This window comes from Acartia tonsa, chromosome 8 (genome assembly GCF_053477335.1).
Source record: "Acartia tonsa isolate MP-2025a chromosome 8, ASM5347733v1, whole genome shotgun sequence".
Classification (NCBI taxonomy): Eukaryota; Metazoa; Arthropoda; class Copepoda; order Calanoida; family Acartiidae; genus Acartia; species Acartia tonsa.
In genome coordinates this window covers 336,546-350,419 of record NC_137267.1, presented here as the reverse complement: position 1 = coordinate 350,419, position 13,874 = coordinate 336,546, and the positions used below count along the sequence as shown (strand labels likewise).

General features: G+C 31.5%; 2 protein-coding genes across 2 annotated transcripts; both read right to left on the bottom strand.

The window, feature by feature from the left end:
* Window positions 1–693: 693 nt before the first annotated feature.
* LOC145325548 (uncharacterized) lies at window positions 694–8,729 on the bottom strand. The gene is made up of 4 exons (XM_080168526.1): window positions 8,665–8,729; window positions 8,040–8,140; window positions 7,342–7,769; window positions 694–1,381 (listed from the first exon to the last, which is right to left on the bottom strand). Exons 2-4 carry the CDS (start codon window positions 8,113–8,115, stop codon window positions 851–853), a joined length of 1,035 nt encoding a protein of 344 aa, XP_080024652.1. The 5' UTR covers window positions 8,116–8,140; window positions 8,665–8,729; the 3' UTR covers window positions 694–850.
* Window positions 8,730–11,789: 3,060 nt separating this feature from the next.
* On the bottom strand, window positions 11,790–13,611 carry LOC145325744 (uncharacterized). Its single transcript, XM_080168685.1, has 2 exons — window positions 13,489–13,611; window positions 11,790–13,017 (listed from the first exon to the last, which is right to left on the bottom strand). Exon 2 carries the CDS (start codon window positions 12,990–12,992, stop codon window positions 12,192–12,194), a length of 801 nt encoding a protein of 266 aa, XP_080024811.1. The 5' UTR covers window positions 12,993–13,017; window positions 13,489–13,611; the 3' UTR covers window positions 11,790–12,191.
* Between the last annotated feature and the right edge of the window lie 263 nt (window positions 13,612–13,874).

The window sequence follows — 13,874 nt, the reverse complement described above, 5'->3', positions numbered from 1 at the left end:
CCTCTTACATCAAATTTTTATCCAACTTTCTCTTCTATCCACTTACATGTACATGTACATAACTATAGTATTATTACCCGATCTACTTTTCATGTTTTATCAAATGTCCATCTTCAGCTTTGATTTAAAATACATACTATGTAGAAACAACCATCCCAAACCCCAACTGTTTGAATAATATTTTGATTACAGACAACTAATTCAATTTTATGACAGACAGATAGACATCGTACATCTTTAATATTAATATTCTAAAGATTCTGCTACATAATATTTGTAATATAGAGAACTAACTTACTTTACTTTGCTACACTCAAATTACTCGTGTTTTCTTTCTGTATATAATCTCAGAGTCTCATTTCATTTAATATTCAGTCTGAAAATAAATATAATAATAATTTTACAAGAAACACAATTCTAATAACAAGATCTGATTAATTGAAAATAAGAAAATGAGAAATAATAAAAATTAGAGATGGTAGACAGACCTTGCTCAATAGGATAGAAAAAATGTATAAAAAAAACAATTTCTATACAATTTAGTTGAAATATATTCAATTTTTAAAATTTTATCTCAATTAGTATTCCTCAATTTTAGGTTAGGGTAAATTAGTTATATGTACAAGGTAGCCCCCAACTGTTAGGGCAACACAGATTTATGTTTAAACAATAAAGCAAACAAAATATATATGATACTACCTACCTGATTCTGAAGGATTCTGATTTTATCATTATTTACACCTATTTTCAAATCTTTATACAAATATAATTAAGCACTTGTTAAAAGACATTTACAACAAATTCGCAAACTAGGTTCATTCATTTATCAAACATTTTTATGTTTATCTACTTAAACAAATTCTTCACTCTCAATTCCTTCTTCCTCCTTTATTTCCTCTTTTATAATTACTTCCAAACTCTCAGCCTCTATCTTTATAGATATAGGATCCTCATCAAGATTTTCTTCTTCTTTTATCTCTAGTTTTATATCAGATTCAACACAATCAACATAACTGGTAGAAGCAGATTGTGGAACTTTATTGTTAGAAGATTCTATCTTTTTGAGATGTTTTGCTGATTCATAATGTGTTGTCAGGTTTGATTTGGTGTAAAAAGATTTCTGACATAATTCACAAGAGTATGGCTTCTCACTAGTGTGGATCCTCTTATGTACAATTAAGTTGCTTTGGCGTGAGAAAGCCTTATCACATGTGTCACAAGAGTATGGTTTTTCTCCTGTATGGATCCTCTTATGTTTAGCTAATGCATCTTGTCGCGAGAAAGCCTTTTTACATGTATCACAAGTGTAAGGCTTCTCTGCTGTATGGTTTCTCTTATGGGAAGTTAACTCATCCTTAATTTTCTCAGGAACCATTTGACCAACAGAGATGATTTCTTAAACTTAAGCTTTTATGCTTATAAACTAACTTCTAGTTTAGAAGTCACCCCCCTGCCGCCAACCCCTAGCCCTCCGGGGCTCAAAAAACCCTAAAAATGAACCTAACCTTAATTTTCTCAGGAACCATTTGACCAACAGAGATGATTTTTTAAACTTAAGCTTTTATGCTTATAAACTAACTTCTAGTTTAGAAGTCACCCCCCTGCCACCAACCCCTAGCCCTCCGGGGCTCAAAAAAACCCTAGAATGAACCTAACCTTAATTTTCTCAGGAACCATTTGACCAAAAGAGATGATTTATTAAACTTAAGCTTTTATGCTTATAAACTAACTTCTGATTTAGAAGTCACCCCCCTGCCACCAACCCTTAGCCCTCCGGGGCTCAAAAAACCCTAAAAATGAACCTAACCCTAATTTTCCCAGGAACCATTTGACCAACAGAGATGATTTCTTAAACTTAAGCTTTTATGCTTATAAACTAACTTCTAGTTTAGAAGTCAGCCCCCTGCCACCAACCCCTAGCCCTCCGGGGCTCAAAAAAACTCTAAAAATGAACCTAACCTTAATTTTCTCAGCAACCATTTGACCAACAGAGATGATTTCTTTAACTTAAGCTTTTATGCTTATAAACTAACTTCTAGTTTAGAAGTCACCCCACTGCCGCCAACCCCTAGCCCTCCGGGGCTCAAAAAAACCCCTAAAAATGAACCTAACCTTAATTTTCTCAGGAACCATTTGACCAACAGAGATGATTTCTTAAGCTTAAGCTTTTATGCCTATAAACTAACTTCTAGTTTACAAGTCAGCCCCCTGCCACCAACCCCTAGCCCCCCGGGGCTCTAAAAAACCCTAAAAATGAACCTAACCTTGATTTAAATTTCTTATTTGTAGAGTTAGAGGTACACTTATTAGACCAAATATGCTTATTTTTGGATGTTATTGACATATCTCCTGAAAAAAATAGAATCGGCCTCCAGGTTCAGGTGCTGCAGGCCTCCAGGTCCACTCAGGAGACAGGTAAAAGTTTAAATTTCTTATTTGATGGTTTAGAGGTACACTTATTAAACCAAATATGCATCTTTTTGGATGTTATTGACATATCTGCTGAAAAAATTAGAATCGGCCTCCAGGTTCAGGTGCTGCAGGCATCCAGGTCCACTCTGGAGACAGGTAAAAATTAAAATTTCTTTTTTGAAGAATTAGAGGTAAACTTATTAAACCAAATATGCATCTTTTTGGATGTTATTGACATATCTGCTGAAAAAATTAGAATTGGCCTCCAGGTTCAGCAGATATGTCAATAACATCCAAAAAGAAGCATATTTGGTTTAATAAGTGTACCTCTAACTCTTCAAATAAGAAATTTTAATTTTTACCTGTCTCCAGAGTGGTTCATTTTTTTTTTTTTTTTTTTTGAGCCCCGGGGGGCAAGGGGTTGGCGGCAGGGGGGCTATTTCTAAACTTAAACTTAGTTTATAAGCATAAAAGCTTAAGTTTAAAAAATCATCTCTGTTGGTCAAATGATTCCTGAGAAAATTAAGGTTAGGTTCATTTTTAGGGTTTTTTGAGCCCCGGAGGGCTAGGGGTTGGCGGCAGGGGGGTGACTTCTAAACTAGAAGTTAGTTTATAAGCATAAAGCTTAAGTTTAAGAAATCATCTCTGTTGGTCAAATGGTTCCTGAGAAAATTAAGGTTAGGTTCATTTTTAGGGTTTTTTTGAGCCCCGGAGGGCTAGGGGTTGGTGGCAGGGGGGTGACTTCTAAATCAGAAGTTAGTTTGTAAGCATAAAAACTTAAGTTTAAGAAATCATCTCTGTTGGTCAAATGGTTCCTGAGAAAATTAAGGTTAGGTTCATTTTTAGGGGGATTTTGAGCCCCGGGGGGCTAGGGGGTGGGGTTATCCAAAAAATGATTAAAAATCCGTGAAGTACTAACCAAAAGTAAACTTTTATCCCAAATAACCTATAGTCTAACTTTAATACCTAGCCCAATAATCACGGAGTAAGTGAAAGTGTCAAAACTTCCCCCCCCCCCCCCTTACATAAATTTGCATCATTTAAGACAAACTTATTATTTTCTAATAATGTTGACCTTTTCTTGGCTCTGGACACTTTTTTTAGTATCAAAAATAGGTCCCAACTCTACAAAAAAAAGTAGTTTCCGGAGAAAATATAGTGTAAATTTTATAGAATAAAAGTTTGTCTCAAATGATTCATAATTTGCTAGTTTGGGGAGAAAACGAGAAAAAAATCGGCAGTTTTTTGGCGGGAGCGGCGGTTCAGTCGCCGTTTTTTTCACAAATCTACGTTATACCCAATTAAAGCAACTACTTTACCGAATTATAGAGTTCTTCTCCTTTTTTAAAGTCTTAAAACTAACATCCTTACGGAATTCTGCGAAAGATACCTCCCCCTTTCTAGAACCAACAATTTAAATCCTATTAAGGTGAAGCCCCAAGAGAATAAGGTGGAGCTTTTAGTGGGTATAAAAATAAATAACCTGTGCATTTAGAAACAATATTGGTAGGAAACTTGTTTTCTTTGTAACATTGCTATCTATACTTGGTGCATTTTTAAAAATTTATCTGAAAATAATATATTTAAATATTCTATTCACACAGAAACCAATAAATTAATGATTGTAATGTAAATGGCTTTTTAACAATTAAAATGATATTTAGATTTTTATTTAAACTGAGCAATTGGCATTAATCCTGTCTCTTTAAATAAACATTTGTATCCTATGACAATTAAATCTTTATATTTATATTTTATGATGAGCAATATCAATATCATCAATTCTATCTTCATCATAATTCTGTTCACAAGAAAGATGATCTTCTATTTCTTGTTTCATATTTTCTTCAATATTGTCAGCTCTCATCTGGATAGAGAGAGGATCCTCTTCAAATATTTCTTCTTCTTTAATTTCTTCCTTGATATAAACTTCTTCACATTTAATTAAACTAATAGATACAGAAGGTTGATCTGTATTATTACAAGTTTTCATCATTTCTAAATGTCCAATGGATTTATTATGATATGCTAGGGCTGAACTAGAGATATGATGTTTGTCACAAAGTTTACATGAGTATGGCTTCTCACCAGTATGGATCCTTTTGTGTCTAGTCATAGTACTTTTATCAGAGAAAGACTTTCCACATTGATCACATGAGTATGGCATCTCACCAGTATGAATTCTTTTGTGTTGAGTCAAATTACTACCAGTAATATGTCTTTTTACATTGATCACATGAAAAAGGCTTCTCACCTGTATGGACTCTTTTATGTCTAGTCAATTCACCACTTTGCCTGAATGTCTTTTCACATTGACCACATGAGTATGGCTTTTCACCTGTATGGATCCGTTTGTGTTTAGTCAAATCACCATTCCGAAAAAATGTCTTCCCACATTGGTCACATGAGTATGGTGTCTCACCTGAATGGATTCTTTCATGAAGGATCAACTTATCTTTCAGTACAAATGTCTTTTCACATTGATCACATGAGTAGGGTTTCTCACCTGTATGAACCCTCATATGAACAACCAAGTTATCTCTCCGTGTAAAATTCTTGTTGCAAATATCACAGGTATTCATGCTGGTATATCCTCTGCAATCTCCTGATATAATTATAATATTTTAATTAATAGAAACATAAATTATAGTTTTTTCAGTATTTTCAAAAAAACACAACATTCAGGAAAAACTAAAAAGATGATAATTCCAAAGAAGCAAAGCAAGAAAAAAAAGGCATTCAAGCAAGCAAGAAAATTATAAAAGTCATATCCAAGTTGTTGCCAATAAAGCTAAATATTTTTACAATGACAAAAGATTCTTAACTTATTGTTAAAGGAATTATCAGAACAATTCTGACATGCATAAATTTACGATAAGAGCTAGTCACAGTGTTATAGTCCACATAGAATGAACAAAAGTTTATTTGTAAAACATCATGTTTCATGCATTAAGCAATCTTCAGTCACAGTGTTATATATGTATATGTAGACATACAGAAAAATGTAAAAAAGCTTCGCTTTTAAAAATTGTAGAAAGAAATTAATAAACAAGGATGTTAACATTTATAAAAGCAAAGAACAGAGGTTGTTACGATTTTATTACCCCCCCCCCCCTATCTTTTGGTTATATAACCCAACCTTCCCCCCCCCCCTCTCCCCAGATTTAGTTTTTATAATTATTTCTTATAATACTTAGCGACTTAATTGTTCTAAATCACTGATGAATGGGCAGAGTAAGAATGTAATATATGAAGCATGGGAGTAAAATGAGGGATTTTAAAGTTTGGGGTCAGCACCCCTTTATCCTAATCCCAGGACGTATATGAGTTAGTATATAAATAAATACATAGAACTGAAAATAATTTTTATACAAGAAAAACATTGGTCACGACATCTATAAAAGCCAAGCTTTTATAAGCCTGACAAAAAATTGGCATCTAAAGCGATAAGACATTGGCGAATCTAAAATTGTGAAAAAATGGTAAGTCCTATTGACCCCCGGGTTTTTGTAAAATGAAAGATATGGCATTCATTTATCGTTTGCAATTGGAGGCGTTGTTCTAACTTGATTTTTTCATAATTTTTTTTTCATCTCAAAAAAAGTGTCTATTCCGGTCACTTTTTTTTACTTTTTTTTATTACTGTATTTATAAATGTATAATACCCTAATTTTTTTTTAGGTGATCTGAAGCATGAACAACCCAAATGCATGACCTAAGCTTTAATCATTGCCTTGCCTGTTGTGTGATGTACATTACTAGTCATTTTACTGCTTGTATTATGTCATGTTTTGTTGCCTAAGCTTTTCAATTTGTAAAGACATTAAAAATTTTTCAGACACATTTTTATAGTAATGGGAAGAGTATATCACCCAAAGGAACTCCTTAAATATTTGCCTGAAGATGTATCAGCTGCATTGGCTCATGTAAGAAGGGGTATGTCTATTAGAAAGACCGCTAGAAGATTTAAAATTCCATATGAAACCCTTGCATCTTTTTTGTATAAGAGGGTGTTCGCGATTTTTGCGCAGTTTGGATTTTTTATGTCAAATCGGCTAGGATTAAGCTAGAAAGGTGTTTAAGGTGTCTATAGAAAGCTCTTTGCATGTCCTAACAAAAACTCCCCAGGATATGGGTTCTATCTCCAAGATTTAGAGTACATATTCAAGATTTTGTAATTTCAAAATTCCTGTTGCATAAAATGTGTTGAAATATTAGAGTTAGACCCCATATCATTTGGAGTTAATTGTCAGGCATGTAATTCTGCATCTTTAGACACCTTAACCATCTTTGTAGGTCATTCCTAGCCAATTTGAGACGAGAAAAAATGTATCAAAAACTGCTGTCAAAACTGGCAGGATTTTTAAAGTTAAAAATTTTTTGGGAAAAAATCACTTTTTTCAATAAATTCCAAGACCTGCGAATCAGAAATTGCCTCTAATTTATGTATAAAGCTTAAAAAAAACCTAATCATATAATAAAAAGTATGATTTTTTTTAAAAAGTTTGCATGAAAAAAATTGATGTTTTTTTTTGCGATTTTACCGACTTTTTTAAAATGGGCAAAATGTGGTCAAAAAATTTTCTGATCTGCATGCGACTAGTACCGTTAGAAATGACCTCAGCTTTCTACTCATAGTTTAAAATGTTAAAAAAAAAATATTTTAAGGGGGTGTTCCACCCCCCCAAAGTCAACTGACCGAAATAGCCCCACCGGTGGGGTTATTCCGGTATAGGCCAACCGCCGCCCTTAAAACCGATTTTTGACCGACTTCTAGTTGCGAGATCTTAATGGGACCAAGACAGGCTTCTTCGTTATTGCCATATCGTTCATTTGCACTCTTAAAAACCGGAAAAAGTTTTTGGGAAGTATGTTTTTTTTTAAGTTGAAGCAAAAAATTGACCGGAATAACCCCGCACTACCCTATAGTTTCTCTCCTGTATGGAACCTCTCATGGACAGTTAACTCTCTTGTTGTACGGAACACTTTTTCACATGTATCACAAGAGTAATCTCCTGTATGGATCCTCTTATGGTTATTTAAATTACTTTTAGATTTGAAAGACTTTTCGCATGTATCACAAGAATATGGCTTTACTCCTGTATGAATCGAATTATGGAGAGTCATCTCACAATTTGTATGGAAAGTTTCTTTACATATTCCACATTTGAATATTTTCTCATCTGTGTTTAGAATTTTCAAGTGATCTATCTGTGAGAAAGTCTTTTCACATAAATCACAAATGAACAGTTTTTCTCCTTCAAAAGTTCTCATATGTAATGTCGAGTTTTCCTTGATAGGGATTTTCTTCTTGCAAAGACCACACTTGTCCATTGTGGATTTTTTTGTTCTTGCACCTGAAATAAAAAAAATATTCAGAAAAATTGATTTTCTATATTACAAAGAACTAAAATCAAATTTGATTGATTAGGATTATAACTTTTTTAGAATTGAACCTTTTTTTAAATACGGATTAGAACAGGTAAAATTAATCTCCTTAATGTAATGAAATCAGAATACTTTCATTTACGTATATCATAGTAAATAAACCAAATTATTATGGACAGTTAACTCATAACTTGTTCGGACAGCCTTATCACATGTATCACATTTGAATGGTTTATCACCTGTATGAATTTTTATATGTCTTATCAGAACACTCTTTCTAGAGAATTCCTTGCTGCAGATATGACACTTGTTCATGATGGATTCTTAATTGTTCTTGCACCTGAAATAAATAATATTTAATGTAATACTTGTGTTGAATGAAAAATAATAATTTTAGTTACTTTATAATCATGATTTCTTGTACGTCTGTCACTATGAAAACTAGTATAGCTTCTCTATATGTTGGGTGAGTCCATCAATAAATAAGTAAAAGTATTCCAGATATGGTGTGCTGTTTTATTTACTGTTATGGACAAAATTATCCTAGTACACATGTTAAAAACTAACTTACTTCTGAACCTAATCTATTCTAACTAACCCCTGTATGGACTCATTGCCTACTAAGAGAGAAGCACTGTTGCTTATAAAGATAGCTGCACTGAAAAAAATATATTTTGTTCAAATATCTTAAATTGAAGTGAGTAGCTCACCACTAATAAAATCAACATCAAGCTTGTCTCATAGGGGTTAATTGGCAAGGGAATATCTAGAAAAAAATTATCTCAAATGCTTCCAAATTGTCTGATTCTGCGAGAAATTTTGAAAAATAATTCTGGCACAACTAATGAAAGTAATCACATTTACCTTAGCTCTTTATTCAAATAAAGGCTGCAAGAATTCTACTTTCATTTCATTGTTATCCATTATCTGAAAAAAATCAAAAGTTTTCATTTCCAAACAGAAAAAAATTATTTTAAATAAATAATCTTAATTAAGCAGCAAAAGTAGAAAAATAATACAGCATGACCCTCGAAAAAGTATTTGTAAGCATCTGCAGCCCTTATTTCTCAATGAATTATTAAAAAATGCATATGTCCTTGTTCTGTATAGTATTCCACGTAAGTAGATATAAAAATATTTTTTTTTACCTCCATCAACACCAGAGATTTTTAGTGCTAAAGTTTTGAAAAAGTGACTGAGGAAAAAGTAACTTTTAACATGAAACGACTTTTTTAGCAAAATTAAGCTAGAAATCCTTTTATTTTTGTTACTAGCAGAAACTTTATACAAAAATTAAATAAAAAATTTAGTTTTTGAGTAAAAAGCATTTTTTACACATATTTTTTGAGTCTTTTTAGTTTAATGATATTTTGAAAAACTTACTTATTAAGCAAAATTGTTTAAGATTAAAAAACCAAATAAATCTCTATGAATATAGCAGGAAAATTGTTTTTGTTTCACAATCCTAACTTTAATAACAAAAAAGTTATAAAGAAAATAAAAATAAACGTAATGATTTTTTAGTCTAAAAAGCTTAGTTTACCCCCTATTAAATAATTGAGATGTCAGAAAAGTAGGCGGAGCAACTGTCATAATTAATCCTTTTCTATAAATAAGGGTTAATAAATAACCTAAAATTTGCAAATAATCAATTCATTCAGTAGTATTTTTTGCCATTAAAAATTCATATTTTTTGGTGGAATAAAAAAGAAATAATTAGTTAACTTGTTTTTCTTTGTGTCTCATTATTCAGTTGCCAGAAAAAAATAATATAACCATCCAAAAAATAAGAGAAACAAAAAAAATTCTTTTTCTCAGTCACTTTTTCAAAACTTTAGCTCTAAAAATCTCCGGTGTTAATGGAGGTAAAAAAAATATTTTTATATCTACTTACGTGGAATACTATGGACATATGCATTTTTTAATAATTCATTGAGAAATAAGGGCTGCAGATGCTTAAAAATACTTTTTCGAGGGTCATGCTGTATATACAGATTTCATAAAGATAAAGTAATGTTCGGGAGGGGGAGGGGGGGGGAGTGGAGTTTTGCCACTTTCACTTACTCCGAGATTTTTGGAAAGGTTATAATGTTAGACAATATAACATAAAAGTAATTTATTTTAAATAACCTAAAATATAGTGTAATATTAATATCAAGCTTAAAAAAGTATGGGTTAAGCAAAAGTGGCAAAACTCCTTCCCCCCTTTTTTCATTAAAAATAATAAAATATTTACAAAATTTGGTATTCCATAATATTTAAATTTTATGTTCTATTATATTAATACTAGCGGCTTCGCCCCTAGCCTCTAGGGGCTTTGCCCCAAGAGATGACAACAAAAAAAATTCAAAAAAAAAATAAGAAGAACTAAAGAAATCTTCTACAAAAGAAATTTTCTACAAAAGAAATCTTCTACAAAAGAATTCTTCTACAAAAGAATATTTCTATAAAAGAATTCTTCTACAAAAAAAAAAAAAAAAAAAAAAAAATGGGGGAGATTTTTTTGTTTTTGGGGGGGTTGGGGGTGTCCCACCCCCCAAGAAAATAGCTTAAAACCACCACAGGACCAATAGGTATATACCCTCAAGAGTAGAATCCGATCGGTTCAGTGGTTACCGAGATCTTAAGGGACGGACGGACAGACAGACGGACGGACAGACATCGTTCTACTTTGTATTATAGATAATCTTTATGCTTGATTTCTTCTTCTTCTATTTCCTGTTTTATAGTTTCTGCAACATTCTCAGCCTCCATGTTGATAGAGAGAGGATCTTCTTCATCAAGAGTTTCTTCTACTTTTATTTCTAGTTTAACATCAGCTTCACCACAATCAACAAAACTAGTAGAAGGTGGAACTGTATTCTTTGTATATTCTATTTTCTTGAGATGTTCAGCTGAAATTGTATGATTTTTCGAGGTTGAACTAGAGTAAAAATATTTCTGGCATAATTCACAAGAGTATGGCTTCTCACCTGTATGAATCCGCTTATGTATATATAATGCACTTTTTCGTGAAAAAGTATTTCCACATGTAACACAAGAGTATGGCTTCTCTCCTGTATGGATCCTCTTATGATGAGTTAAATGGATTTGTTGTAAGAAAGCCTTATCACATAAATCACATTTGAATGGTTTCTCTCCTGTATGGATCTTTTTGTGTGTAGTTAATTCACTTTGTTGCTTGAAAGTCTTTTTACATGTTCCACAAGAGTAAGGCTTCTCTCCTGTATGAATCCGCGTATGTATATGTAATGCACTTTGTTGTGAAAAAGCCTTTTCACATGTATCACAAGAATATGGCTTCTCGCCTGTATGAATCTTCTTATGAACAATTAACTCACCATTTGAGCGGAAAGCTTTCTCACATGTATTACAAGAGAATGGCTTCTCTCCTGTATGGATCCTCTTATGGACAGTTAATGTACCTTGTTGTGAGAAAGCTTTTTCACAGGAATCGCATTTAAATGGCTTCTCTCCTGTATGAATTCTCATATGTCTTGTTAAGTCTCTCTTTATAGAGAATTCCTTGCAGCAGATATGACACTTGTTCATGATGGATTCTTAGTTGTTCTTGCACCTGGAATAAATAATATTTAATGTAATACTTGTGTAGAGTTGAAAATAAAAATTAAAGCAACATCATTTTTAATAGCTACTCTATATGTAGGGTGTGTCCGCTATCTTTAGCTTTAATTTTAAATACATACTATAGAAAACAATCATCCCAAACCCCAACTGCTTTTTTCATGATATTTTTGTTACAGCAAACTAATTCACTTTTATGATACATACTTTATCTTAAATATTAAGATTTTAAAGATTCTGCTACATAATATTTGTATTATATATAAGCTGACTTACTTTACTTTGTAAACTCAAATAATTCGTTTGTTCTTTCTATTTATAATCATTGAGTCTCAATTCATTTTTTATACAGTCTGAAAATAAATATAATAAAAATTAGAAATGGTAGAAATACCTTGCTCAATAATAAAATGTATAAACAGAAACGGTAACTAAATGATTTAGTGGAAATGCAATTAATATTTACAATATTATATCAATTAGTATTCCTCAAACTTAGGTTAAGGTTAATTGGGTATATACAAGATAGACCTGAAGGGTTAGGACGACACATATTTATGTTTAAACAATAAAGCAAACAAAATATATAAGATACTACCTATTTACAAATTTTTACGAATAACATTTTTTCAAAGAATTATGATTTTTTTCTTCAGAATTGATTTTAGAGAAGTAATATCATTTACACATTACATCAAATCTTAAATAAAAACATAAATATAAAACAAAGCACTTGCTAACAGACATTTACAACAAATTCGCAAACTAGGTTCATTCATTTATCAAACATTCTTATGTTTATCTACTTAAATAGATTCTTCACTCTCAATTCCTTCTTCCTCCTTTATTTCCTCTTTTATAATTACTTCCACACTCTCAGCCTCTATCTTTATAGATATAGGATCCTCATCAAGAGTTTCTTCATCTTTCTTCTCTAGTTTGATATTAGCTTTACCACAATCAGCAAAACTGGTAGAAGCAGAAGTTGGAACTGTATTCTTAGTAGATTCTAAGTTCTTGAGATGTCCAGCGGATTTATTATGCGTTGTCAGGTTTGAACTGGAGTAAAAAGATTTCTGACATAAGTCACAAGAGTATGGCTTCTCACTGGTGTGGATCCTTTTATGTAAAGTTAATAAACTTGATCGTGAGAAAGCTTTTTCACACAAATTACATTTGAATGGCTTATCACCTGTATGAATCCTCATATGACTTACCAAATGTTGTTGTAGTGTAAATGCATTTTCACAAAAATCACATTTGAATGGCTTCTCTCCTGTATGAATTCTCAGGTGTCTTGTTAAACTACTCTTTGTAGAGAATTCCTTGCAGCAGATATTACACTTGTGTAGAGTTAATGGCTCACCATGCTCAGTAAAATGATGATTCAAATCATACTTTGTACGGAAAGCTTTTTCACATATTTCACACGAGTATGGCTTCTCTCCTGTATTAATTTTTTCATGCTTAGTTAAGTTACCACTTTCTGAAAATGTCTTTTCACAAAGATCACATTTAAATGGCTTCTCTCCTGTATGAATTCTCATGTGTCTTATTAAACTACCGTTTGTAGAGAATTCCTTGCAGCAGATATGACACTTGTTCATGATGGATTATTAATTGATCTTGCACCTGGAATAAATAATATTTATAGTAATACCAGTTTACATTTAAAGATAATAATTCCAATTATTTATCATCAGTATTAAAACATTTCATTTTTATTAATTTAAGATTTATTTAAGATCATGTCTGAAGGCCCTTCAACACGAAGGAAATAGTATTTTATGAAAACTTTCTCCTTATATCAAAATCTTAACTAGCATAGCAACTCTATAATTGTTACCAGTATTTCTGTACATAAAAAAATTAAAATATGTTGATTTTTTACTCATATGATTTTTTAATGATAATTCCTAGGACAACGATGTAGATTGTTGTAAGCAAAGCATCTCCATTATCAAGTACTAAAAATGTAACTTTATTCTTAAAACTTTTTCATCTATTCAAGAAATTTTTGTATGTCCAACAATCTGATATTAAATTACATTGCTTTTATGGATGTTTTCAAACTTGTTTTTATATATAAAAAAGCTAACTTACTTTAATTTGATAAACTCAATTTACTTGTCTTTTCTTTATCTTTATGTTTCTACTGACTTTAGTTTTATAATCTTTATATATAGTCTTATTTCATTTTACATTTAGTCTGAAAATAAATTAAATGAGATATTTACTAACACAATCTTTACCATAAATGAATAATTATATCCCAAGATATTATATGAACAAGAGATAGATCATCAAAAATAACGAGGACATTTTTTGGCATAGATTAGATCTTAAGCTTTTGACTGACAGGTGGACAGACAGTGTTCTACTTTGGATTAAAGATTAGCTTCCTATTTTTAGGAGATGTCAAACATAAATAACATTGGAATAGCTACACATCTGTATGGATCTGCTTTTTTATAATAATTTAATGCCTA

What these genes read in the sequence shown, in the direction of transcription:
- LOC145325548 (XM_080168526.1), bottom strand. Translation starts at nt 8,115, where the DNA reads ATGAACAAGTGTCATATCTGCAGCAAGGAATTCTCTAGAAAGAGTGTT. An exon ending in ACATATAAAAATTCATACAG is followed by an intron (nt 7,770 to 8,039) that starts GTGATAAACCAT and finishes TTTTTATTTCAG; the next exon opens with GTGCAAGAACAAAAAAATCC. An exon ending in GGTTCCATACAGGAGAGAAA is followed by an intron (nt 1,382 to 7,341) that starts CTATAGGGTAGT and finishes ATCATCTCTGTT; the next exon opens with GGTCAAATGGTTCCTGAGAA.
- LOC145325744 (XM_080168685.1), bottom strand. Translation starts at nt 12,992, where the DNA reads ATGAACAAGTGTCATATCTGCTGCAAGGAATTCTCTACAAACGGTAGT.